Source organism: Hyalella azteca, unplaced genomic scaffold, assembly GCF_000764305.2.
Source record: "Hyalella azteca isolate HAZT.00-mixed unplaced genomic scaffold, Hazt_2.0.2 contig11868, whole genome shotgun sequence".
Lineage (NCBI taxonomy): Eukaryota > Metazoa > Arthropoda > Malacostraca > Amphipoda > Hyalellidae > Hyalella > Hyalella azteca.
In genome coordinates this window covers 170343-196834 of record NW_025941848.1, presented here as the reverse complement: position 1 = coordinate 196834, position 26492 = coordinate 170343, and the positions used below count along the sequence as shown (strand labels likewise).

Sequence of the window (26492 nt, the reverse complement as noted above, 5' to 3'; positions counted from 1 at the left end):
ATTTTCGAAAAGGAAAATTTATTCATCATCATGAAGTGAGGGGCTTTAAGTTAGCAGACAGAACATTATCCGTTTCATAATTGTGGAGAGACAGAGTATGGTAACTTAACAAATCAAATGAAGTGAGATCGCTTAGATCGGAGCAAAATATCGCTTACGCGGTACATCAGCCGCCCATATGCGATGCAAAATGGAAGATGCTCGAGTGGTGGCACCAGTTAATGAGGAAAAAAGAAAATGTGGCGCTGTGTGGCCAGAAATGGGAAGGAGGAATGGAAACGGCAAAGCTAAAAAAGGCGATCGGTGCATAATTAGCCCTTTACCGCCAAATCGGACTTTTAAGTCGCCTTTAAAAAAAACACCGGTTTTCTAAGAATTTCACGTTTTCTTTCAGTTTTTCGAAAATTCACACGAACAAAACAAATACCTACATTTATTTTTTACATATGTGCACCAAGTTTCAAAGTTAATCTGTCTGTAAATAACCGAAATAAAATTTCCAATTTCCAATGGAAATTTCCAATTTCTTGTGAAAATTTTATTTCGGTTATTTACAGACGGATCACTTTGAAACTTGGTACAGATATGTAAATAATAAATCTAAGACTTTTTTGTTCGTGTAAATTTTTCGAAAAAAATTAAAGAAAACGTGAAATTCTTAGAAAATTGCCAAAAAGGGGGTACTGTAGAAATCTATCTCCTAGGATTTTCAAGCTACAACATCGAGACGCATATCATTCGATGCGTAAAGACCATATCTATCGATTCAAAATATTTTCAAAACTGTAACGAAATTTAAAAAAGCTACGACCAATCTTTAGATCTTTTATTTGCGAATTGAACGGTATATATCTCATTGCTGTAGCTCTTAAAAACTCTAGGAGGAGATAGGTTTGCAGCGACAATGTTAGTATATGTTTTTAGTATGTTTAGTAGAGCGCGACAAAGTCCCGAGCGCCTCGAAATAGGCAATCAAGGTGGCATGGATACAAGACTAGACGTTACCGGAGCTGAAATTCAGTCAAGGATGGTGGGAACGACTGCATGAGCACCATCCCACACGACAGCAGCCGGGTAACTCAAGATCAGCGTCTTCAGACCGTCTATTTATGTGCCTGGCCGGTAATTTTCGCCTATCTTAAACGTGAAAGGACTCCCCCCCTAACCCTTTCGCGATCTGTCGTCAAGGCATTAATCAACGTACAGAGATGATTTTGGTAACGTTGGATAGGTCAGAATGTCAGCTTTAAGGTGAGACTAAAAAAAAGTTGCGATTTTTGACCCAGAAAAGAGTTAGGCCGTTGGTTGGTACGGTGGCGCGTCCACAAGTGCGAGGGAGGATGCAGGCGTAGGCCACAAATTTAACACGTAAATAAAACCTGGAGCCAACGCCCAGCTTCACCATGCATTACCTTCACTCAGCCTCATGGCTAGACGCCGCAGACTACCCTTGAACCTGGTAATTCAGTTGAGCGACAGACGGATGAAAGATAATAGCGCCGTAGGTCTTCCAGCCAATGCTTAGGGGGGGTCTACCTCATCTTAAAGCTGACATTCTACCCTATCCAACGGTACCATTACCATCTCTGTACGCTGATTTATGAATTCACGACAGGTCGTGAAAGGGGGGAGGGTTGTGGAGTTCTTCAGCAAATAGCCTAGACGGTAATTAGCTTCCTAGTTTTTTAAGTAGAGTGTCTGCTGGCGCTGGGCTTCAGTTATCCGTTTAGTCTCATCTTAAAGCTGACATTCTCAGCTATCCAACGGTACCACAACCATTTTGGTACGTTGATTTATGCGTTCACTACAGATCATAAAAGGGAGGAGGGTGGGGGAGTTCTTTAAGAAATAGCATAGGCGGTAATTAGCTCCCTAGCCCTTTAAAAAGAGTGTTTGCTGGTGCTGGAACTTAGTCACCCGCCTGGCTTTGATAGAGGTGCGCATGCAGTCGCTCCCAACATCCGTGAGTGGAATCAAGCTCCAGTAACGTTTAGTTTCGTATCCTTGCTACATTGAGTGCCCATTGCAATGCGCGCGGAACTTAGTCGCGCTCTCCTCAACATTTACATTTATTGTCACGGCAAACCTATCTCCTCCTAGAGTTTTGAAGCTACAGCGATGAGACATATACCATTCAATTTGTAAAGACCATACCTATCGAGTAACGAAGCAACAACACTTCTCTTTAACTTCTTTTTTTACAACACTTCTCTTTAACTTCACTTCTTGTTTGTCTGTCTGCTACAAATCTTATAATCGAAATTGAACACACTTCTACTTATCCTATCGATCTGAAATTTTGCACACTTGCGTAAAATTAGAGATAATGCAAGAATCAAATGACAAAATAAATTATTTTAAAATAAAAAAATTTCAATATTAAAATAATTGAAAAAATAATTTTGTCAGCTACAAATCTTATAACGGATATTTGACACACTTTTACCTGTCCAATTGATCTGAACTTTTGCACACTTGTGTGAAGTCGGAGGCAATGCATGAATCAACTGACAGAATAAATAATTTTGAAAAATTTTTAAATATTAAATAAATTGAAAAATAAAATTATTTTTTTCAATATTCGAAAATAAAATGAAAAATTAATTGTGCATCTTTAACATTGGAGACACTGGATTCTTTATAAGTGTTGTCTTTAAAAAGTTAATAATTTTAAACGTATATTTTACAACACTTCTCTTTAACTTCACTTCTTGTTTGTCTGTTTGTCTGTCTTCTACAAATCTGGTAATCGAAATTTAATACACTACTACTCATCCTATCGATCTAAAATTTTGTACACTTGCGTAAAGTTGGAGACAATGCATGAATCAAATGACAAAATAAATAATTTGAGGAATACAATTTTTTTCCATTATTAAAAAAATTAAAAATAATATTTTTATCAGCTACAATTCATATAATTGATATTTGACACACTTTTACCTGTCCAGTTGATCTAAAATTTTGCACACTTGTTTGAAGTCGGAGGCAATGCATGAATCAATTGACAGAATAAATAATTTTGAAAAAATTTGTATATATGAAAAAAATTTAAAAATTAATTTTTTATTATTCACAAATAAAATGAGAAATTCATTGCACATCTTTAACATTGGAGACACTGGATTCTTTAGAAGTGTTGTATTTAAAAAGTAATTTTTAAACGTATATTATTTTGGATTTGTGCATAATTTGGATTCAAAATGGGGGGAGGGGGGAAAATTTGAAGAAAATGAGAAAAAAACGAAAAAATGCGTGTAAAAAACTAAGACATAAATCAAAAATCGGGCTTCGTTACTCTATTGGTATGGTCTTTACGCATCAATTGATATGCGACTCAATATTGTAGCTTGGAAACACTAGGAGATACATTTATTCAGTACCCCCTTTTTTGTCCGCTTTCTATGAATTTCACGTTTTCTATTAATTTTCCCGAAAAAAATCATACGAACAAAATCTGATTTTTTTCGGTTTTACATATATGTGTGAAGTTTCAGGAAGATCCGTTAGTAAATGTGAAAGTTTTTCCGGAGGGTAGACCCCCCCCTTAAGCATGTTCGCTCATAAACAGGCAGTTAGCTCGCTCTTAAAGGGGAAAGTCTGCCCAAAAATTTCGGATTTTGGCTTTTTCGGTTTTTAGTCTCATCTAAATACTGATATTCTGACCTATCCAACGGTAAAAAAAAATCTCTGTACGTTGATTTATGCGTTCACGGTAGATCCCGAAAGGGATAGAGGTGGTGGAGTTCTTCCACACTGAAGATAGGCGGAAATTCCCAGTAGCACACTTAAATAGCTAGTCCAAACACGATGTGCTTCAGTTCTCCGCCTGCAGTCGTACGGGATGGTTTTCGTGCCGTCGTAAACACCATCCTTGACAGAGATTGAGCTCCAGTATCTTCTAGTCTTGCAACCTTGCACCCTTGAATGTCTATTTCAAGGCGCGCGCGACTTTGTCGGGCTCTACTGAAAAGTTAACTTTGTGTCCCTGGAAAACTATCTCCCCCTACAGTTTTGAAGCTACAGCGATGAGAGATCTACCATTAGATTCGCAAATAAAAGATCTAGCGATTGGTCACAGTTTTTTTTCAATTTCGTTATAGTTGTGAAAATATTTTGAAAAAGCGGGGGAAAATGGAAAAAATTAAAAAATTCGAAAATGCTCCCCCACCCACAATAATTCCAATTTCGAAAAAACTATGACGAATTGGGAGATATGGTTCTTACGCATCGAATGATATGCGTTTCGATGTTGTAGATTGAAAATCCTAGTAGATTAGTTAGAATAGTTTTCTACAGTACCCCATTTTTTGGCCGTTTTCTAAGAGCTCACGTTGTCTCTCATTTTTTTTCGAAAAATTGACTTGAATAAAAGCTGTCTATTTTTCGGTTTCACATATGTGTACCGAGTTTCAAAGTGATTCATCCGTAGATAGCCGAGATAAAATTTTGGGCAGACGCTCCCCACAAGCAGGCAGTGCCTCATCCGGCTGTACCAATACCTGGCTAACCTCATTTAGCCTAACCTGTTCACGCTGTCCCGGCTTACAACCTTATTGCAGTCAATGACTGGCTCTACCAGCACACTTGGACCGCATTTCTAACTTACTGCAGCCAATGGGGTTTGGTTAGGTCAGCTTAGGTTTGTTTTGGGTGGAGAAATGTTGCAACTTGTATTGGTTAGGCCAGAAGAGGATAGGCCGGAAGAGGTTTGGCCAGATGCAGTATGGCCATGCATGCTTACCTTTAGGAAGCTTATTTTACGGCTGTGGACATCCGGGGCTATGGATTTGAGCACTTGATCTTACGCACAACCCTCGTTGTTAATCAAGCGTCACGTTCAATGTGTCAACGACGCGAGATTTTCAGTTGTTTACTCTGAAGAAGACTAGATCTCTCTACCCAGCCATAAAAGACCACCAAGACATTTCCGTTTTTTTCGGTTACTATGAGGACGCAGCACCTGCGTTAGTCCGATATCTATACAATCCTCGGACAATTTATTCAAAATTTTGTTTTTAGATGCCGGTAGTGGCTGAGTTAAAAGGTAGGAATTCGAAAAAAACAGATATAATAAAGATGATAATAAAACCTTAAATTTTCTTACTTACTGGAAAGAAGGTGTGCGATCATTTATAAAAAACAACTGGAGAATTATGGTAATTCTACAAATTTCTATTCTTTATTGCAATGCAAATGTACTATTCGGCATCCCTTAACAACATGATAGTGAGACCAGACTAACTTCAGTCTGGGCGTCACCACCCCCATGGGATCGGAGTCTGGAGCCATCTTGCAGGTGCCGCACATGTGTGCCCCCATGCCGCTCCAGCCACGCACGAAGCAGCGCCAGTAGTCGTCCGATTCGAACGCGAAATGCGCGCAGTCAGGAATCGGCTGAACAATCAACGAGAGCACTTATGCTGTATTCGAGGTGAATGGTATGTTAAAGAATTCGTATTCATATTTCGTTGAGAGGTCATAAAACTGCTTGGAGAAAAACTGCAAAAAATGCTGAACTACATGAAGAAAAAACTGTCTCAGGAAAATTATTCAAGGTTTTATAAGATGCTTATAACATTCAAGTGGGCTACGGAATGTGATATTTATTTTTTATTTATTTGCGCTCGTCACAGAGGTAACGGCATTAAAAGACATCAAATCATGATATTCTATTAGTATGTGCTACTTTTCGATACTCGATATTTGGGTATAGCTAGCGGAGGGAAAATCAGATTTTTTACACCCACTGAAGCATCCCGGCAGGTAGAAGAACTTCTGTTATCTTTGATTTAATTTAAAATTATGTTTGCAACCTTCATTGGAGAAGGAAATGACTTCCAAATCATGTATTGATTTTCTAGCCCATTATAGACGTTTTTACTTCGCGCTCGCTGTAAATGTGGTTGTTTAGCTTCAGCAATGGCTTACCTTGTTAATGGGTTCAGCACCAAGAGCCCGCCGAAAGATCTTGGCATTTCCTAGCCTCCGAGAAGCCTTGGCAGCTGCAGAAAATAACTGGACTTACATAAACATGAATTAAATAAATTTTAATATGTATCAAAGTTACATGGCATGAGAGGGCTTCCAATGCCAATTAGCAATATTTTTCCTAAAGGTAACTTTTTGCGCGCAGAAACTTGAATCTCAAATAAAATGTTTCACAACAGTACAGTCTTCCATTAATTGTTTCTGTCTAATACATTTTGATTTAGAATGTTAGCTCACTGGTGGTGTTCAAAAAATACATTTTGTGCAAATGTTTTACTGATATTGACGTAGCGCCTGGGCTTCGTCCATATTGCAATTGTGGAACAGATAAGTAGGTCTTTTAATCGTGAGTTTGATTGCTTATTGTCGGGGCTTGTCAGAACTTTCTAATCTGTGGTGCAGAAAGCTATTTTAGTAGTATAGGAGTGAGCGTACCGTCACAGTTTGCATAAACAGCTTAACAGTCTACCGATCATTTACCCCGAATTTTGCCAAGCAAAATTGACCAATTACCCCCGAATAAAACCTGGTCATTTACCTACAATTTTATTTAGACATCAAAAATGTGAGCACTGTCTTACGACCATTTACCCTGAATCTTGACCATCAATATCATGGGTTAACGACCATTTCTCCCGATTGAGCAATCTTTAACCGAGAACTCAGGGCTTATCTTTGAGCGGCTGCCTGAAAAATACTTCTGTGGAATATAGAATTGATTTAAATTTTTGAAATACTTTCCAGAACTGGGGTGCTCATCTTTATTGATCACCACAAAGCTATAAGGCACTTATACGTTTCATTACACAATTCTTGAAACTCTTTTAAGGGCATATCACAAGCAATGTAATCACTATGAATATTCTACATATCGATGAAAGGTAACTCGAATAAAATTAATAAATTTAAATTCGTTCTAATGGTTTGTCTTGGTAGTATGTGATAGTTTTGGGATAAGTAAATTGAACTACAGTTATTATGTCTTCCACGGGTGTAAAAACTATCAGCAGGATTTTGATTCTTTTCTGTAGCAATATCATCAAAAATGAACAAATTCTTCTTCATTGGATCTATATCACGGGGATCAGGCACAGAAACAGTATTCTCAAACTATTCGACTGCACATTTTTGTTGAAGTTTTTTAGGTAGGTTTTCGAGATATTCATCAATATTGCCATTGCCGTCAGAAAATAAATTGACATTTTCAGATTTATTATATCCTTTTTCGAAAGCGTTCTTCAAAAACTTATATTCAGGCTGATGAGTTGACTTGCTATACAGGAAACAATTGTTGAAATCAATAAAGTTCTCCAATAGCAACTTCAGTAGCAATGAAATTTTTCCGCAGTTTGAACTTTCAATTATGAGACACCTCAAACTTGAAGAAGGAAATACAAAATAGTTCTTCTGTTTAGTTTTATTATCGTCTTTCCACTTATAGAGCATTTCTTAAAGTTTTATTTCTAAAATCCTTTTCAATGTTTGTTCTAATATATTCATATGAATTATAATCTGATTTATTTAAGTGGAGAGATGGCGAATATCATAGCGAATATTATCAACATCAATCTGCAGCTGATTAATATTTGCATAATTGGACATCACCTCTCTTCGAACATCTGTTATTAAGTCTTTCATGTATTTAAGAAATTTCACCAAGCTTTTTTTCACAGGCTGCCTCGAATGACAATAGCGTGTAAATAAACTACCCTCTATTAAGTTGAGTTTATTTCCATCATAAATCACTCCTTTGTTTTCGAATATTTTTAATTGGGGAATTCATCACACTTGATTTCATCAAATCACACTTGATTAGATGAAATGACTTTCCTAAACCGAACCGTAAATACATTATACATTTCGTAGAGTGAATTGTCAATCTTTTGTTTATCAATTATTTCATATGGTACATTTGCTCTCATTTTTATTAACCAAGTTTATAAATGCATTTGTTGAATTTATAAACTTAGTTTAATATTTATGTTTTCCCAAAATCTCTGCAGAGTTCTCTAGCGAACGCCTGTTCCAATATCCTCAACTTTTTCAAGTCGTTCTGAGAACTCATCCCGCCTTCTCACTACTTCTGCTACTTTATTCATGATGTCATCAGCCCGTGTTTCAGCACCATCAATATATGCCTTTAAATCAACTTGAATTCTTTCCAATGAAGATACTTTTTCATCGAGGGATTTCAAATTATTAATTAGTTTTCGCAATTTTTATCTTACTTCAGTCATTTCCTCAGTAAATTTCACACCAAGATTCCCCAATCCTGTTTTTACTTCAATCATTTCTTGAGTTACTTTTTGTTAAGATCTGTCATTTCGTGAGTTACTTTTTCATCAAGTTTCTACTACTGATTTGCAGCAGGTAAATCTCTCGAGAAAGTTGATAAGTACCATGACACCCTCTCCCACTACATCTATTTTTTATTGGTCATTTCTGAATCCTTTACATAAGCATCTGAGACTATTACAACCTCCTCATCAACATAACTCTTGCATGCGGCATCTTTATCCTCAATTTGATAGATATTTTCAAGTCTCCGATTATTCAGATCAAAATTTTTTCAGCGTCAAGGTACTGAAAGCCAGTGCCTGGAGGACCTCTTAGGTGTGATATGGGTTTACTATTAATTCCTGTTCCAAATATATTAACACCAGTCATTTTAATAAAGTAAAACTTATAAAGCCTACAGACTATCCCTAACTCGTGAAGCTACAAGATTATTTATACGATCAGTTAATATTTTGTTCAGTTCAATGTTTTTATCAGTTTCATTTTGTAGCATCTATTTAAGTTGATTAATTTCAATTTGATATGATATAGTTTCGCTAGAAAACTCATGAAATATGTTTTTAATAGCTTCCATTTTTGTCTGCGAAACTGACCCCGCCCGTAACTCATGACTTGTTCTGTTATGTTATTAAATTTTACATCATCAATTGAAGCTAAATTGGACTCCAAGCTTTTGAATTTCTGATCAACTTCAGCAAAAGATTCTTTTCCATAAATTTTCAACTCGAGGTTATGAATCCGCAATTCTGAAGTTTTAAGCTTTTCATTTTTAATCTCGGCTAAGCTCATTAAGCTCATTTTCAATCTCGGCTTTCATTTTAAGCCGAGATCAATCTTAAACTAGATCTCATTTTAACTTCCATTGCTTCATTATGTCGTTTCGTTTATGCTATAAGTTTATCATCAGCTTTCTTCTTATTGACCGCTCTAGCTGTGGCGGAAGACCCTCCTGCCAGAGACCCAGCAGCGCCTAGAGTCCCTAGGATAGGAATTGAAAAGATGAAACCTCCTTCCTTTGCTTCTTTTGCTGATACAAAAGAAGTTTTAGTTTTCTTACAACTCAAGCAACGTCCGCTCTTTAATATTTTATTATTTTTCGTCGTAACATACCGAGCATCCTAAGCATCAGTCTTCTTTCGACATTTTACGTAATACTTCATTTTAATAAGATATAAATCGGAATGAATTTTTAAATTCTTAGTAATTTGTATTCATTTTTTACCATCAGATTGTAATTAAATTATTCGTCTGAAAGAATCAGAGCATAAGCATGTGTATTATCAGGAATGTTATCATTGAATTCAGCTTTAATCTTCATATCAATGAAACTGTACTTAAGACGTTCATTTTGCTTACTGATAATCGGATGTGAAAACCTATAATCTTTGTATGCAGCTGCACAATTTGTCTGTGATGCATAATCGATCATCATTTTATAAACTACCGCATAATTGTTACTATCAAAATCAATTTGCAGGTTTTGCTCAGCATACCTTTTGTTATTTAGCTGGAAATATGCATTCTTCATATCACAGTGATCAAACAGTGCATTGTTAGAAAGTTGCGAATTATTCATACCAGTTTGAAATGCTAAAATTGCATAACGAGGTCTTTGAGTTCCCGAACTTGGTGTAAGAGTCCAATACAGGAACTTTTGATTAGGGCTCATTACTGGTTTATAAGCCGTCATTTTTCAAATTAGTCTTTTGATAGTGATTTCCTCATCACCAACTTTATACTGATGATTTGGATCTTTATCGCTAGTCTTGAACAGAACATTTGCATCATCACCTCTTCTCCGAGTTGTCATGCTTGACTCCATAATTTATGCTTGACTAATAATTTAGTTGTCATGCTTGACTCCATTACAAGCACTTTGTCATAATTTTCACAGAATCCGAAAATATGTTTTAAGGGAATTAGAGCATTAAATTGACCGTCAGCGGCTCCTAAATAATCACTACGTTCATTAAATCCATCATTCGATTTAGTATTTTTCTTAGTGTCGATACTCCAGAAGAACATCATATTCTCTTTGGAGTTTCGTTGATATGTTGTCAGTCTTTTTAGAGTTGTAGCAATTTCAGGATAGCTATACCCCTCAATTTCCTCATTTCCGATTTTATAAGATACTCTATCGAATAAATACATCAAATCATTATTGATAATTGATATTGTATTATCTTTGAAATTATAATTACTACCATCCTCTCTCGTTAAAGCCCCTTCGATGTAAAGACAACTGTCTGATGGTAGTAGAAATTGATCTTGATTCTGAATAATAATCTTGATATAATTGCGTTCACGATTTAAACTTTATGACTCGATCCATCAATTTGAATAGTTTCGTTCCATTGTAGGTTCTCCATTTTCATTAGAAATATTTTTCAAAGATTATGTAATATTTTTAGGCCTTAAGTACAATTGTACTGTTATTTCCCTCAACTCTGGTATTCCAAAAATTTCTATTTGATCTGTTAACCAAATTCGAATATTATAAATTGAAGGCTGATCTACGGTTAGATATATTGGTTGACTAGGATGCTCTACGATTTGATATCCTGGGGGAACGTTAGGAAAATGGATTCAAAATATTGTGTAAATCACCATTGAGATATGATCCATTGATTATACTGCATTGAACAAGTATTGCAATAACAGACATTATATTTACTATATTTGTACTTTCATGTTCTCTGACACCTTCCAATACGCCATTATCAAAACCTAACAGAGTATGTAAACTGTTGGGTTTGTTGAAATAAATTTTCAAGTCAGGATCACGAATAGTTATAACGCATTTCAGAGTATTGGTGTTCACTCTTATATCAATCGAATCTTTATCTCCAAGTGCATTTTTGATATACTTATTGATACTCTCTATCTCATAGCATCCAGTTGAAATAGTTATAGGGATTACTATACCATGTGCCCCAACATAAAATTTATTAATCGTCTCATCAATATTCGGGATAGAGTGGTACATATACAGTCCCACCAATGACAGTGCATGAAATTTGTTTGTATCCAATTTTATTGCTGGTGTGAAATTAGTGTAAATATCACTTTTTTTACTGGTAATAACTATGCTTTGGGTTTCCATTTTCTTAAACAAAAATCATTCAATAGTTTAGCATAATGTTCAATTAATAATTTCATTTAAAAAGTTCATGAGTTAGTGCTTGCAATTCATTAAAGACTCCAGTGTTTCCAGCATTCAGAGAGCCAAATAATAAGTGATGTCCTGCAACAATCTCATTAAAGTTAGAAGGTATAACTATTATTCCTGATCCTGAGATATCTGAATCGGTATGCGGTTTTGATTCCGGAGTTGGATCCCTGGATGAAGCTGGGCTTGCGGCTTTAATTCTAGAAACTTCATAACGCACCTTTTAATTTGCATTGCTTTATAGAGTGGTTTGATAAATTTTTTGCACTTCTCTCCTTTGTTTGCTTTAATTGTTCCATCCGGCTTGAGATGAGCCTTAGTCTGTCTCAAAATTGTTAGGTAATTTGCAACATCTATTTTTTCATAGTTTTCAGGATATTGCTTTGTTACTAGCTCGCATAACCCAACAGTTCCCTCAAAAACGTTATTACCAATACGGCAATACCTAAATCATTACATTGGATGCTGAAAATTTTATCTCCTAGCATGGCATTTTCTCCATCAAATTTTATGCCGTAAGCTTTGTCATATTCAGAACCAGATTTGAATGCGTAAATTAAAAAAGCTTTAGCCATTGGTCCAACTAGTTCTTTGAGTCGGGTCCTTCAGAGTCTGGAGGATCTAAGGCTAATCTTTCAGCAGGTTTGATTGTTAATAATTTTGGGGGAGCATCTTTCAGAGCTAACCTTGTTTGCTTAGTTTCTTCTACCATTTTGGTGAGAGATTCTATTAAAGGCCTATATACTTTTTTAGCATCATTGTATAAATCTTGCTCAACAAATTTTTCTTGTGTGAATTGTTTTCTTAAGTCTTTTTTTAACTATATTAAATCTTGTTTTGTTTTTGTATCAATTAGCGCCATTTTATTTAGCAAAATATCTCAAACAACTTGAACTCAATGTGTGTTCATTTTGAACTCAATGTGTGTATAACTTAATGTCAGTTCAAGTCTATGTTAGTTCAGCTTCTGTAATCCAAGATGGATCATCATATCCCTTGTATTTGACTAACAATTTCCCTTAACTCTTTTTCAAAACGTTATCAATTTCATAATCATCGCTGCTATATTTTGATCATTCTTCTCCTTAAAAACTCCCTATAACATCCTCCCTATTCATATCCTTCAACCTATAAGTTACATGTTTCGTTTCTAATAGTTTAGAGATGATAAATAACTCACGTGTGAAATTAGGGAGATATCCTTTATTAAAATTCTTACGTTTCCTACTAATTCTGATACGATCTTCAATCTTGAATGTAGGCTTTCTTACAACAGTCATTTTCTCGGGGAATAAATTTGCATAGACTATTTTACTGTTCTGCTCAATTGAAGCTTCACGAGTAGTCATTTTTATTGATCGATGATAACTACTGTTATAATTATCGTCTAAATCTGGTAAAATGGCGGCCCGCTTTTTTGTCTTGGCGTACGTGAAATATTTCCACATTTTCGTCTTGAGAGTCCGATTAAATCTCTCAACAACATGAGCTTTTGTTTCATTTCCAGTAGCAAACCATTGAATTTCAAACTTTTTGAATAACTCATGTGTTGGCTTGTTAATGAACTCTAGACCTTTGTCTGTTTGAATTTTTGAGGGATTTCGTTTAGTGAAAAGCCTTTGGAATGAGGCTTTTAATCTCTTCGTCAGTTTTTCTACGTATAGGAACTGCCCATGCATGTTTGCTAATTATGTCAATCACAGTTAGAATGTAGTTTTTATTAATGAACTCTAGACCTTTATCTGTTTGAATTTTTGAGGGAATTCGTTCAGTGAAAAGCCTTTGGAAAGAGGCTTTTAATCTCTTCATCAGTTTTTCTACGTATAGGAACTGCCCATGCATGTTTGCTAATTATGTCAATCACAGTTAGAATGTAGTTTTTACCTTTATCTGTATACTTTTGCCTGTCAACTAAATCTGCCTGCTATTGATCATCAATCTTTATTACTTTAACTCTTCTTGTGGTAAAATTATATTTTATAGGTTAATGTAGAGTGTAGGTTTCCTGTAACTCCAACCAATGCGCGACTCGCTTTCGAGATAAACCACTCCTACGAACGAGTTCATTGTCCCGACGTAGCCGGTTTTGGTATCGCAATATATTTTATTTAGAATTTTTATTACTCACTTTTGTGAGTGAACTTTTACGTTTTTGACACTCGAAGACCTAAATAACTTTTTCCAGCCTATATAGCAATAACTAGTTTTGCATCAGTTCTAACATATTCAGGCTCATTCGGATCTATTGCAATTTCAGCCGCTTTATTCGCAGGATATCATCAGACATGTTTCTGTCTTTAGTTTCTGAATGTGTACTATAAAATATGTCATGCTCTCTACAAGCTCTATCCAATGAATTAACTCCCTTATAACCTTCATTCAGCCTTTTTTGCACCTTAGTGCCAGGGCCACCGAAAGAATAGGTATGTTTATCATTGAAAGAACCGTTGGGAACTTACTCTGATTGAATTTTGAAAGGTAATTTTAAATTCATTTCTGGCAGTGGTTATTTCCACAACATCGTGTTAAAAATGCCGCTCCTAGTTTTTTCATTACGAAGAAATGAGTTCAGCTGGTTAAGCGTATTAATATCATTAATACCAGCGTATTAATACCATCTGATAATATATGTCTTCTATCATCATCGCCATTTAGAGCAATTTTATTGATCTCTTTCGTATAAAATTCATGATTATCACTTTTGATATTATACATTATTTTATATACAGTCTCATTATTCAATGCTCTCATATATTCATCCATGGTTGTATTCCTTTCAATAACATTTCTCCTTATACCTCTAGCTTTCTTAGCTACAGAACATTTTGTTCGATAACAATACAGTTTTGCTCGAAGACCTACAAATTCTTCTATGGGAATGCCGCTAGTTTCATCTTTCATTTTACCGATTACTTTTTTGTTCTGATTTGAATATAGGAAATGATCTTTAGGATAATTCGATGTATCAAATAAGTCTTGATTATCCTTATATCTTCATATAAGTCATCGGTTCGAATGCCGTAGCAAAGTGAGTCTGTATCTGTGAACAATAGCTTTGCTCTTTCACCATATTTTTCTCTAATGAAGTTGTAATGAAAGCCATACATCAATGTCTTGCTTATATCTAGTATGATCATCCCTACTTAAATAGGTTTATCAAACTTCAGCTTTTGTTTTTGCATATGACAGGCTATCAGGTTTCCCGAGAATATTTTAAATCCTTTGAAATTAGGTTTATTAACTTATCTTCTCAGTTCTTGTTTAGTCTTAACCAAATTAACTTCGACATGGTTTCTAATGTTTTCCATCGTTTTACCGAATACTGAATTATTCATTAACTTGAAGAAATCTTTATCAAAATCAGATTTCGCTTGTTGCCGCTTTTTTGTATTCAGATCTATGTACGGCTTCATCCATGGACTTTCAACGAATTCTAATATTCTATGGATTTTCTCTAGTTTCAATCCAAGTTTCTCATACAGCTTTAAATTACTGTTATGGATTACATATTTTTCACGCTTACCAAGATGAGGTACTAACATATGGTCATCCCCTATCTTAATATTTTCAGGAGCTAGAGGTAAATCATTAAGGTTGTCATGTAAGTCTTCTGGATAACTGAAGTCAACTTCGAGAATGTAGCCTTTATTATCTATGGATGGTTCATTTCAATCAGCTAAAATTTCCTGTTGGTAGTCTCTGTGACATTGCCCAACCATATAAATTATTTGCATCCATGTATGATATATAATTACTCGGTTTTTGAGGATAATAACTTTTAGATATATATTTATCATTTGCTTTAGCATATCTTGCAGATATCATTGAAACACCTCTAATGCCTTTCTCAATTAATAGTATCATATCAGGATCGTTCTGCAAGTCTAATTCTATCTCAGTAATCTTTAATAAAGCATCAAAGGATAGACCCGGAGCTGTGAAATAGTGGGCTGGATCTAATTTGTGTGTTTTCAAACATGTATTTCTAAAGTTCTCAAACACCTCACTTAATAACAAGGTATCAATTTTAAGATAGAGATTATGATAGTCTTTGAATGTTTTGCATTTGAATATATCCCAAACCTCTTTAGCATGTCCATAATCTTTATCAGATATATGCTTATCATTTAATTTGTTATAGAATTCATCCATCGATGGTAAACTAATTGAATTCATTTTATCATAGGTATCCATGTAATCCTTTGTTTTGTATTAATTTAAACTGCTCATTATAAGGGAAATGTCTTTTCAATTCAACATGCTCTGATAAATTTTTTGATAATGCATACAACGATGAGGGCATGAATCTGAGAGTGTCTAAGAATCTTAAGTCTCGTGTTATGTCTCGCTCTCTCCCAGTTTTTTTTTATCTATATACGTCCCAACTTTGATGGTCTGTGCGAAACTTATGTATTTTTGATCCGTTCCTGGTATAGCATTTACAGTGGGGAGAAATAAATATTCGTACACTTGAAAAATCGTATTTTAATGTATGTAAGTACACAAACTTAACAGGAAAAGTGATTTAAATTATGTATAGAGACGCATAGTATTCAAAAATACTATCAAAAGAAATTTTGGTATCTGTTGAGCTGAATAAAGGGTATTCAAGCAAGTATTAAATTAAAATAATGCGGATTTATTGTTTTGTACGAATACTTTTTTCACCCGAAAAGTGAACATGTTGCATTGTTTTTTGTTGCATTGAGATTTAATTTCTTTTGATAGTATTTTTGAATACTATGCGTCTCTATACATAACTTAAATCACTTTTCCTGTTAAGTTTGTGTACTTACATACATTAAAATACGATTTTTCAAGTGTACGAATATTTATTTCCCCCACTGTATTTTACCAGACACTTTACCAAGTTCTTTAATAAACAGATGTGAATCATAATTGGATTAACTACGCATAAACACTGGAATAAAATTAGGATTTCTAATCTTAAAATTGCCCTTGAGATGCTTTTGCCCTTGAGACCTTTATAGTCCTTTATAGTCTTCCGTTAGGTGAATATGATCTTTAAACTTATAGTTTTCTTTAGGAAACTATTCATGACAGACATAAAAAACTGTGGCATATCTGTGTTCATCATATTTTTCAGTTAATAATAACAAACTTTTTTGGATACTCGACATCATAATTCATACGCACGTTTTGTTTCTGTCTCTAGATATTCTACAAATTTCTCCGATGCATCTTCACAATTATATAACTCCAACTTTGAGTACCTATCATCCTCACATTTAGTATAACAACAGAAACTATTAGGCTCATGTTTTTGAATATTCCGCATATAATTCGACTTCGGGTCTGGTTGACATGAATCAATGCCTATCAAAGTCAATTCGAAATCAGCGTAAATTACAAAGGGATGCTTGATAGTCTTTTGAAAGGCCTTGAATTTTAGTTTCTCATCACTATAAACATATTTGACGGGTGTGTGAACAGAGCAATCATCTTTATGTTTTTCAAGTAGATCTTCGCGTATGAGTGCGTGCAGGCAGTATGGACAACATAGTTAGTTCCATGTTACTCGCCTTGTGAATAAAAGGACTTAAAGACTTCATCAAGACATAATGACTTCCATTCTCATTTGTAAATAACAATAATGAACCACATCTTTAATTATAGTTTTAGTTATTCGAAGTGGGCATAGCTCCAAACAATAATTCAAGCTATATACATATATAGAAATATTAATATTTTTAAATTTATCGATGTCTCTAATTTTCATTGGGAATTTAATACCAGCGAATTCCAACTCTTCAGCTTTCTTCAATATTTTCGTTATTCTGTTACCATTTTTTCATCTCTGCAGAAGTGGCGCGCGACCGTCTACTTAGAGCACATTTTATCTTGGTTTTTAATATTTATTAACTTATATTTTGGATTTCTCAATTTTTCAGGTAATTAAATATAGCTAAAACCTCCTAGAGGTTTGTATTCAACAATTTTGATTGTGAAGTTTAGCAACTTGTTTACTATCCATCCAGAAGAGTTGTTCATTAATTCTTCGATTCTATGTATCAGATTATCATCGAATTTTGACTGCCTAATTATTTGAATAACTTCAGATGTTATATTCTTGAGAAATAACTTCGGATCTATCGTTCTTATATCATGATACGTATGTTCTGCGCATTTATCATTTACAGCCTTCTTGATATCACCTCGCATGCATTCAAGTTTATTTTTAAAACGCAAATTTGAATCTTCATGTACTCCAATATCGTCCACTTCTAAATTACAAAGATTGCAATAAAAGAAGGAACTGGCTATGGTGCTATCATTTTTAAACGTTTTCTATAGACGTTTGTTTGCTCATTCCTCTTTAAGTTTTGCAATTCGCGATTGCAAATTACACTTTATGTCTCTGTATTGAATTATTCATTTGATACGATCAAATTGTTAATTGCTTCCCGATGCCTCTGAGTTTCAGTTTGTTTCTTCAAGTTTTTAACTACTGCGTTCCAAAAATTAACAATGGTTCAAGCTGACAATATTTGCTTTCTTTTTACTTAAAAAATTAGTCCTAATGATTTTCGCATTCAATGTGTGTTTTTTCACATGACATTTGATGATTTATCAACTCTCATTTTACTTGAAAAATTTATCCCAAGGTTTTGGTACTCAGGGTGTGTTTTTTTCGCATGACATACATAAGATGATTCGTCAGGCCTCATTTTATATAGAAAAAATTGAAAACACATTGAAAAATTCTGATATTGTAATACATTTATATGCTCATAAAATATTAACATTGAATTTTTATACTGATTCAGTGAAGTAATGCATGCTCCGACTTTGCGGAAGTTACGAGGAGCGTCTGTTCAAAATCGATGATTTTGGCTTTTCCGGTTTTTATGTTCATTTTAGAGCTGACATTGACGAATTCAACGGTACCAAAATCATCTTATTACCCCTAAAATCATCAAACAAGGGGTGTAATTTTCGATTTTTCGATCTACGGAAAATTTACGAAAAATGCCCACCCCGCCCACAAAAATTTGAATTCCGAAAAAAGCTACCACCAATCGATAGATATGGTCTTTACGCATCGAATAATATGCGTCTCGATGTTGTAGTTAGAAAATCCTAGGAGGAGATAGATTTCTACAGTACCCCCTTTTTTGGTCGTTTTCTAAGAATTTCACGTTTTCTTTCATTTTTTTTCGAAAAATTTACATATTTTTTAAATATGTGTCTCAAGTTTCAAAGTGATCCGTCCATATACAGTATATAAAAAAGTTTTTCTGGACTCAAGACGCTCCCCTTAGCTGCATATCCAGATGCATTCAACTTTCCATAGAAAGTATCTTTCATGTTATGCGCGTTGTGCGCATGGTCAATCACTGATATTGGTTCTCTTCGTTGGCGCGCACCGCGTGTCTCGATAATCACCGACAGAATTGAATTGTCGTTGGCGCGCGGTGCGCGCATAGTTATTCACCGACAGCATTGTTACCGGTGGCGCACACCGCGCGCCTCGTTAATCACCACCCCATAGCTCCTCCCATGTCTCCGCCCACTGACGTAAGACCTGCAAGATCCTCATGAGGTGCTTGGGATCGAACCCTGGGGTAGCGACTACCAAGACGCGTCACTAGCCACTCGACCATCGTGGTGATTGCGAGTCGAAGTAAAATCTACCTTTTCTATCACCTACAGTTTGATGGCAAAGAATTTTCAGATATTACAAGCAAATTATATGAACTCGAAAGCCCATACAAAGGTTTTAATGGGTATGAAAATGTCGTTGCAGGAGAGAGAACGGTGGTGATACTACCCCAAATGAGTGAGTCATAGCTGAAAATCCACTTTTTCAATGAGCTGTATCAAAAGAAAATGAAGTGACGTTCTGAATTAAGTAGGGTAACTATGCTAAACTGAGGTGCTTTTCAATCTAGTTGAGTAAGCTAGGTTAAAGCTGATATGGGCAGCTGTTCTTCTTACCCAGGTTATGTCCCAGGTTTTTAATACCGAATAGTTTATAAATTTACTATCGACAGTGATTTAAAAATATTGTGATTGTATCTCCCATCAAAAAATATCTTCCATCAAAACACTCGCTCAGGCAATCGCGCTAGGTTAAGCCCTGAGTTCTCGGTTAAAGATTGCTCAATCGGGGGAAATAGTCGTTAACCAATGATATTGATGGTCAAGATTCAGGGTAAATGGTCGTAAGACAGTGCTCAAATTTTTGATGTCAAAATAAAATTGTAAGTATATGACCAGGTTTTATTCCGGGGTAATTGGTCAATTTTGCTTGGCAAGATTCGGGGTAAATGATCGGTAGACTGGCTGTTTATGCAAACTGTGACGGTACGCTCACTCCTATACTAGTTATTTTCTTACGAAATCTCATCGATTTTCGTCATTTTATAAAATGCTTGAGCGGGCCAGCATATTGTTTTTCACGCGTCACTTATGAGGAGTTGGGAAAAGATGGTTACGCGAAGACTAGTTTAACTGTATACCATTTTCGCTCATGTCTATTATCCAGGAGCGATGAATGGTGGCCCAGTGGTATTGGCAGGGTGGCCCAGAAGCATAGGCAGGGTGGCCCAGTGGTTAAAGTTCAGAGTACCAAAATTGGCGCAGAGAGGCGCGTGTTCGATCCCAGTTCTGTGCGCCAGTTTCTGGTCAGAATCGGCGAGGAGGCCGGGCGGTTAAGCATAGCAGAATTGTAGCAGTAAGTTGCGAGTTCAAGACCTCAAAATGCTGTGAATGTTCTGCGATGTTAAGAATCGGCGACAGGCCTACGGCCTACTAAACGCTGAAACCGCTATTATTATTATTATTATTATTAATAGCATCCAATAAACACAAGCACCAGAAAATGAATAGAATTTACTCAAAGTTTAAAGCAGTCTTCGGATGTTATTTTTTACTATCGAAACACATTTACCATATTTACTAACGCAAAATTCAATGAAAACTTCGTCATTTGCATGTTTTCCACGATACATTCTCTATAAGCGACATTTACGTTACATATTTGTAACTCTCAACCGTTACTTATTTTTGAAACTTGCGAAACTAACCAAGCGCGCTCTAGTGAATTAAAAGATTACATTCAATCGTACCTTCTACTTATGAGCGCTATAACTCACGGTAACTAAACTCGAGTCATCAAACCTTCAGAGATGTTTTTGAAATTTATGAAGGTTTATACCCATGCAGGCAAAGGTTTTAAGACAAGAAGAAAATAAAGTAAAAAATAATTACTTCCGTGACTTGGAACATTCTTACGTAAGTGAATAAGTCAGATAAACTTGTTGCATTCAAAATTTGTATTATTTATTTCTAATATCTAGACGAATCTCCTTTGGAATAAAACGAAAAGTGGCTTCATGCAGAAAGAAATGACGGAAAACGAATGAAAGCGTTATATTAAATAATAAATATCATTTGTTAAACACTGATTAAATCAAACTTTTGATTAAATCAAAATATCATTTGTGAAACACTGCGGATCTACGGAATTTCGAGATTACGAACACTATCGACGTACTTACATTTTGTTGCTGACACGCACCTTTGACCATGAGCTCAAAGTCGTCGGGGTGACTGAGTGCATTGTGATCCAGGACGGGCGGGTCGAAAGGGTTCTTGGACATGAGGGTTACCGTCCCGACGCTCTTTGGTCTGGACAGCCACGGACTCATAGAAAAACCATCTCTTCCTTTGATCGGTCGATAATAATCATGTATCTGTAAATACAATTATGAACGTATTGAGCTTTCGAAAAATAGTATATCGCCATAACTTATTAGAATGATATGTTTAAGCGAATCTGTATTTGTCCTATCTCTTCTGTAATTTTTCTTAGCTTAGCTCCCAATTTTACTCAAGTTATTACGTTAGTAAATTAATTTTCATATATCTAGTAAACTAACCAAACGGTTCTTATTAAAACACGTATCTTTCGGTAGGAATTTTGATAGGTCAGTGGTCTGATATGTATGTAGGTCTTCGGGGACCTAATCCCTTAAGATCGATGTACAAATATTGACGAACTTGCGGAACTGTCCTAAGTGACTTGAAGTTCACTCAAGCAAATTCTTAAAAAGATTTTTTGTTTTTGGTTTGATTTTTTGTTTCTGTTATTTTTTATTCTAGGGGTATCTCCCCGTAAATTGGTGCCTTGAACAGGGTGCGAACCTGGGTTTTTGCGGCCACAGCGCAATGTAGTAACGACATAAAATTTAAATAAGTTAAGAAAATGTACAGATAAGCTAAGAAAAATACAGATTCAATCAAACAAGTAATTCTAATAAGGTGTGATGATCATAGCAATAGTGTCATTCATGAGCAGAATTAATACAACAGTGAGGAACACATGCGATTATATTCTAACTTTCTGAAGAGCCAACGTTCGCTAATGTTATTATGAGCCATGTTATTATGGTGAGTTTATGATACTATATCCAACTGTATTTTATTTTCCAGTATAAAACCAATAAACATATTAGTAACAAAAACATGGGAGATGAATATAAAAAACCTACCGATTGCTTGTAAGGTGAAAGGGTGAAGAGACCGTAGTCTTGACCCAGCAGTCCATTTTCTTGGGTTATCAGAATGTCCGGAATATGGGGTTCCTGAGGATTGCCTACATTTAATTGGTACAGAGCACAAATTCCAACTGGACTTGTCAACGGACCTGCAGCCAAAGAAAGTCACTTTAATGAAATCAGGTTTTACATTACAACTAAGATTTAGTATTCATTCGGCGGATACTTACTGATGGATCGTTGAATTGTTTCGATTTACTTATGAAGAGATTCGATGATTTGGTGTAAAATTTCCGCAATGTTAGAGGGAGCATTTCAGTAAAAGAACTTTTTTATTTACGGACGGATCATTTTGAAACTTGGCGCACATTTGTAAAATAGAAATCTAAGACTTATTTGTTCGTGTAAATTTTTCGAAAAAATGAATAAATGTGAAATTCATGAAAAACGGCGAAAAAATGGGTACTCATCATTCAATTGACGTGCTATAACATCGAGAGACATATCACTCGATTTGTAAAAGGACAAAACTAGCGAGCCTCCGACCACTTTTTCCTAATTTTTTCTTTTGGTGAGGGGGGATTTTTTCCGTTTTCGACCCCCCCCCACCCGTTTGTCCAATGTTTAATCCAAACTAGAACGAAATAAAAAAAGTGACCAGGGAATAGATTTTTTACAAATCGAATGGTATTATGTTGTAAATTCAAAGCTGTAGCTTGAAAATTATAGGAGGAGATAGGTTTGCAATCAGAAAATTTCGAGTTTTCAGGAGAGCAAATAACTAAAATTTCTCATCATCGACGCTATAGGTTTTATCGACTCTTCGACGGCTATCGTGAACGAACAAATGAACGCACAAACACTGCTTTGGGCTCTTCGAAAGAGTGATTCTAGAACTTTTATACTGAGCATAAAAACTGGAAAAGTAAAAATTTCGGATTTTAGTCCGAAATATTCCCCTTACCTAATAATTGGATCTGAGCCAGAAATCGCAACTTAAGTTCAGAAAATGTTCCATCGCTGGCAAAGATTGCATAAAAAGTTGCAAATTTTAATGCAGTCGTAACTTTGCTCAAAACAGGAGCAGTTTTAATATCCATTTATGAATGTTTCGAAAAAATTTGTCTGACCTGATCCTTCAACATTATGCTGATGGCTTCAAAAATAAATTCACTGTTGACAGTAATTTAGTTCAGAGAAAGAAGAATTTTTTGATGGCTGTTCGTAATCTCATTTTGTATCCCTCGTTTAAATTTAGATCGATCATAACCCATCATAAGCTGGAAAATCAAAACCAACAAAACTTAGTAAACCTCACGTCGTTTGCTGATTCTGTAGTTGAACTGCAAAAATTCCGACGAGTATTTCGATGTTTTGACCAGCTTCATGATGGCAGTGTTGCAAGGAAGATGAGTAAACAACAGAAGTGCAACAGGGCAACCAGAAAGGATAAGGAGAAATTGAAATGAAATAGTGAGAGGTAGAAGGTGCTAACTGCATTATTAGGTTCGTTTGTATTAAGAGCTGGAATAACGTCAGATGGTGGAGCTAATAACTCGACAGTGCCATGGTTGGTTTTATGAAGGACCGTGTTTATATAATGGGATGTCGCATTGTGCCTGTAGTATTTGTGAGAATACATCAAGTCGGACTAGTGTCGATAGTTGATGAATCTCAGTGCTGCATTTTTTTACATATATAATTGGGAAAGTAATGTTTTTGATATTGTGTGTGGCGGTATTCGATGTAATGATATATAATGCGTTTTTTTTTGTTGCAGAGAATGGAATGTTTATATTATGTGTAGCTTTGTGGGGATAATGCTGTTGCCATGAATCTGACACCAATTGCTCAGAAACTTCAATCATTAAACTGCATGCCCTATGTTCATGCATGGGTAGTTAGTGTTATCAGGTGTTTTTCGCTTAATAATGGGGATGATTTTGAAGATTACGGCGTAGCGGGAGACAAGGAGATAGAAAATTGGAGCAGCATAGATAAGGGTTGGTCGTGTGATAGATTTGTAGGTGATGACTCCCATTGAGAAACCCCAGGATCTTCGTCTAGGCCGTCTAGGATCTTCAGGCAAGGTGCTCAATGCTTTAAAGTCTATTTTCTTGACGTGAATGGGTATCCGAGTGAAGGGGGAATCCCAGGTGACTACTGGGATTATTGGTGTCATGTCGAGTGGGATGCGAATGTTGCCAATGTAGGCGACAGTGTGAGCTCGGGAATGACGAGTATCGGGAGAGAAAAGTTATCCAGGGCTATGACCAATCTTAAGGCGGTGGACCAGGCGGAGACGCCGAACAGCAGCGCTGCCAGGTCCTCCTCCGAGGTGTCTACTCTGTGACTCTGTGAGAGGTGATAAATATGGTGAGGTTGTCTGCGTAAGAGGCGCTGGTCGTGGTCGGGACAGGACAGTCAGAAATCAAGTGGATGAAGAGGGCTGGGGAGATGACGGACCTTTGAGGAACTCCGTTTTCTCTGCTCCTGAAAGGGGACCGGGATTGCAGGTAGAAGCAGAAACATAGGTTCAGGGTAAATTCTGCAATCATGTATAAGAGAAAGAAGTGGTCGACACCGTCGGAGGCTTCTGACAGGTCGTTCGCGACTGCCACATTGCGGGCAGGAGGCCGTCTAGAGTTGAAGCCGGTTGCGATTCGGTGCAAAAGAGGGAGGTGCGTAGTGACTGTAGAGTGGCCGGGTTTGAAACCAAGTTGAGACGGAGCGGCTGAGAGCAGGAGTAGCAGCAGAATTTCAAAAGTTGAGCAAAATAGGTAAAGGGACGTTGAGAGTAACTGTGATCCCTCTGTTTCCCGGATTCTGCATTGGGGATGCTGAGGGAGTCTGTCCAGATGGGTGCGGTGTGTGACAGGGGTTTCAATGAGTTGTGTGAGGAATTGGAATGTATTCCTCAAATGGACGGAGTGTTTTTGTGTAATGTCGTTCTGTCTTGTGTGGTGATGGTTTGGTGGTGAGAGATAATGGTGCAAAGTCTGTAGAGAGTGTGGAAGAGGCAAGCTCTTTGGGAGGGACTCATTTCGGTATAGCGAAGCGGTGGACCTATACATTTTTATGTTCTGATAGATGTTGTTCGGTCTGTGAGATAGTTTGAGAGTGTTTCTGTAAACAAAAGGTAGATGTATAGTTTGTCGACTTTGTACTGAAGTTTATATTGTTGGTTGTTAAGTATGGCGGTTATTGTGATGGCGCATTAGACTATCCACGTCTATGGAAGTGTAGTGAAGGAATATTTTTGATTAATAGCTCGTGTAAATTAAATTTCCCACATCTCAAGTTTCAAGACAGTCTAGGATAGCACATGTTTTAAACCTATGGTTTCAGACCGTCGTTTTCCCTTCTCATTTCGTCGCTCCCTTCTCCAAAATAATTTGCTGATTGCGCGTGTATTCCGTTCTGCTGTCGTGATATTTCGTCTTTATTTTTTGCTGAATTCTTTCTGCCAGTGTGTTATTGCCTTGCACTCATATATTGTAGATTCATAATAAATACTTATAACCTATCACGAGCCCTGGCAGCGCCAATAGCCGATTCAAAAAAAGGTTTCTTATACCTACTCGAGATATATATACAACAACAATAACATAATCTAGAGGATGTCAACTACAAAAGAATTTAAGTGTTATCAAAAGTATAATTATTTTATTAATAATTAATATGCCCATTACAAATTTTTATTACTCATCAAGGGTTAACTCATTATTAACCATAATTACAAGAGACTCGTGTATGGGAGCTTCTGTGAACAGCCTTAGGTGGAATAATTACCTGATCTCCTTTCAAAATAGTTCAGCATGGCACCCGGCCCGATCCGTTCGAAAATGGAAGACGAAATGTTGGGATGAATGGTCCAACTTATTCCGCGGACAACTAAGTGGTCTTGGTAATTTTGTCCAACTCCCGGCAGGTCGACTCGACTTTCAATCTGGACCGATTAATAATATTTTTTCTTACATATTTAATTTATAAACGAAAAACTCACACAGCTTTCTCGCTCTGAAATGGTTCTTCGCATAAGGTACGTCACTCACTGAAATGTCTTAAATGCGTTAAGATAATTGAGGAGATATACTACTGTAAACTTCCACAGAAATTGAATGAATTGAAGACTCGACGGCAAACTGTTAACAACTTAGCAGCGAGTAGTTTCACCGACAAAATTATTTGATTTCGACAAGAAACTAACAAATTCGGTACCTACGCAGCTATTGAATTAAGCAATTATGAAGTTTGATGATGACGTAAGTAAAGAAACTCGTATAGTCGTGCGCTCAATGATATGACTGATGGCATTTTTCCTGTAAAACATCCTTCTTTCTCATTCCAACTTCTTGCTCAGGAATAAATACTACATTTAGCAAACTAGGTAAGCTACGTTTTCTTCTGCTGACGCTCTATTTATTTTCTGTCCCGTCTCGAACATTACGTACAATGAAGCGTGCGATAGTGTTTCGAAATCCTCGGCTGCAGACAAAATTAAATTGATC

At 36.0% G+C, this 26492-nt stretch overlaps 1 protein-coding gene across 1 annotated transcript in view; it reads right to left on the bottom strand.

Annotated features, from left to right (window-relative positions):
* Positions 1 to 26492, bottom strand: part of LOC108671570 (glucose dehydrogenase [FAD, quinone]) — a 40080-nt gene that overhangs the window by 1335 nt on the left and 12253 nt on the right. Inside the window, exons 8-12 of the mRNA XM_018159130.2 lie at positions 25774 to 25930; positions 21976 to 22130; positions 21003 to 21177; positions 5932 to 6005; positions 5246 to 5397 (exon numbers count right to left, since the gene is read on the bottom strand). Of these exons, the coding sequence (XP_018014619.1) occupies positions 5246 to 5397; positions 5932 to 6005; positions 21003 to 21177; positions 21976 to 22130; positions 25774 to 25930 (713 nt within the window). The remainder of the gene's footprint in view (positions 1 to 5245; positions 5398 to 5931; positions 6006 to 21002; positions 21178 to 21975; positions 22131 to 25773; positions 25931 to 26492) is intronic.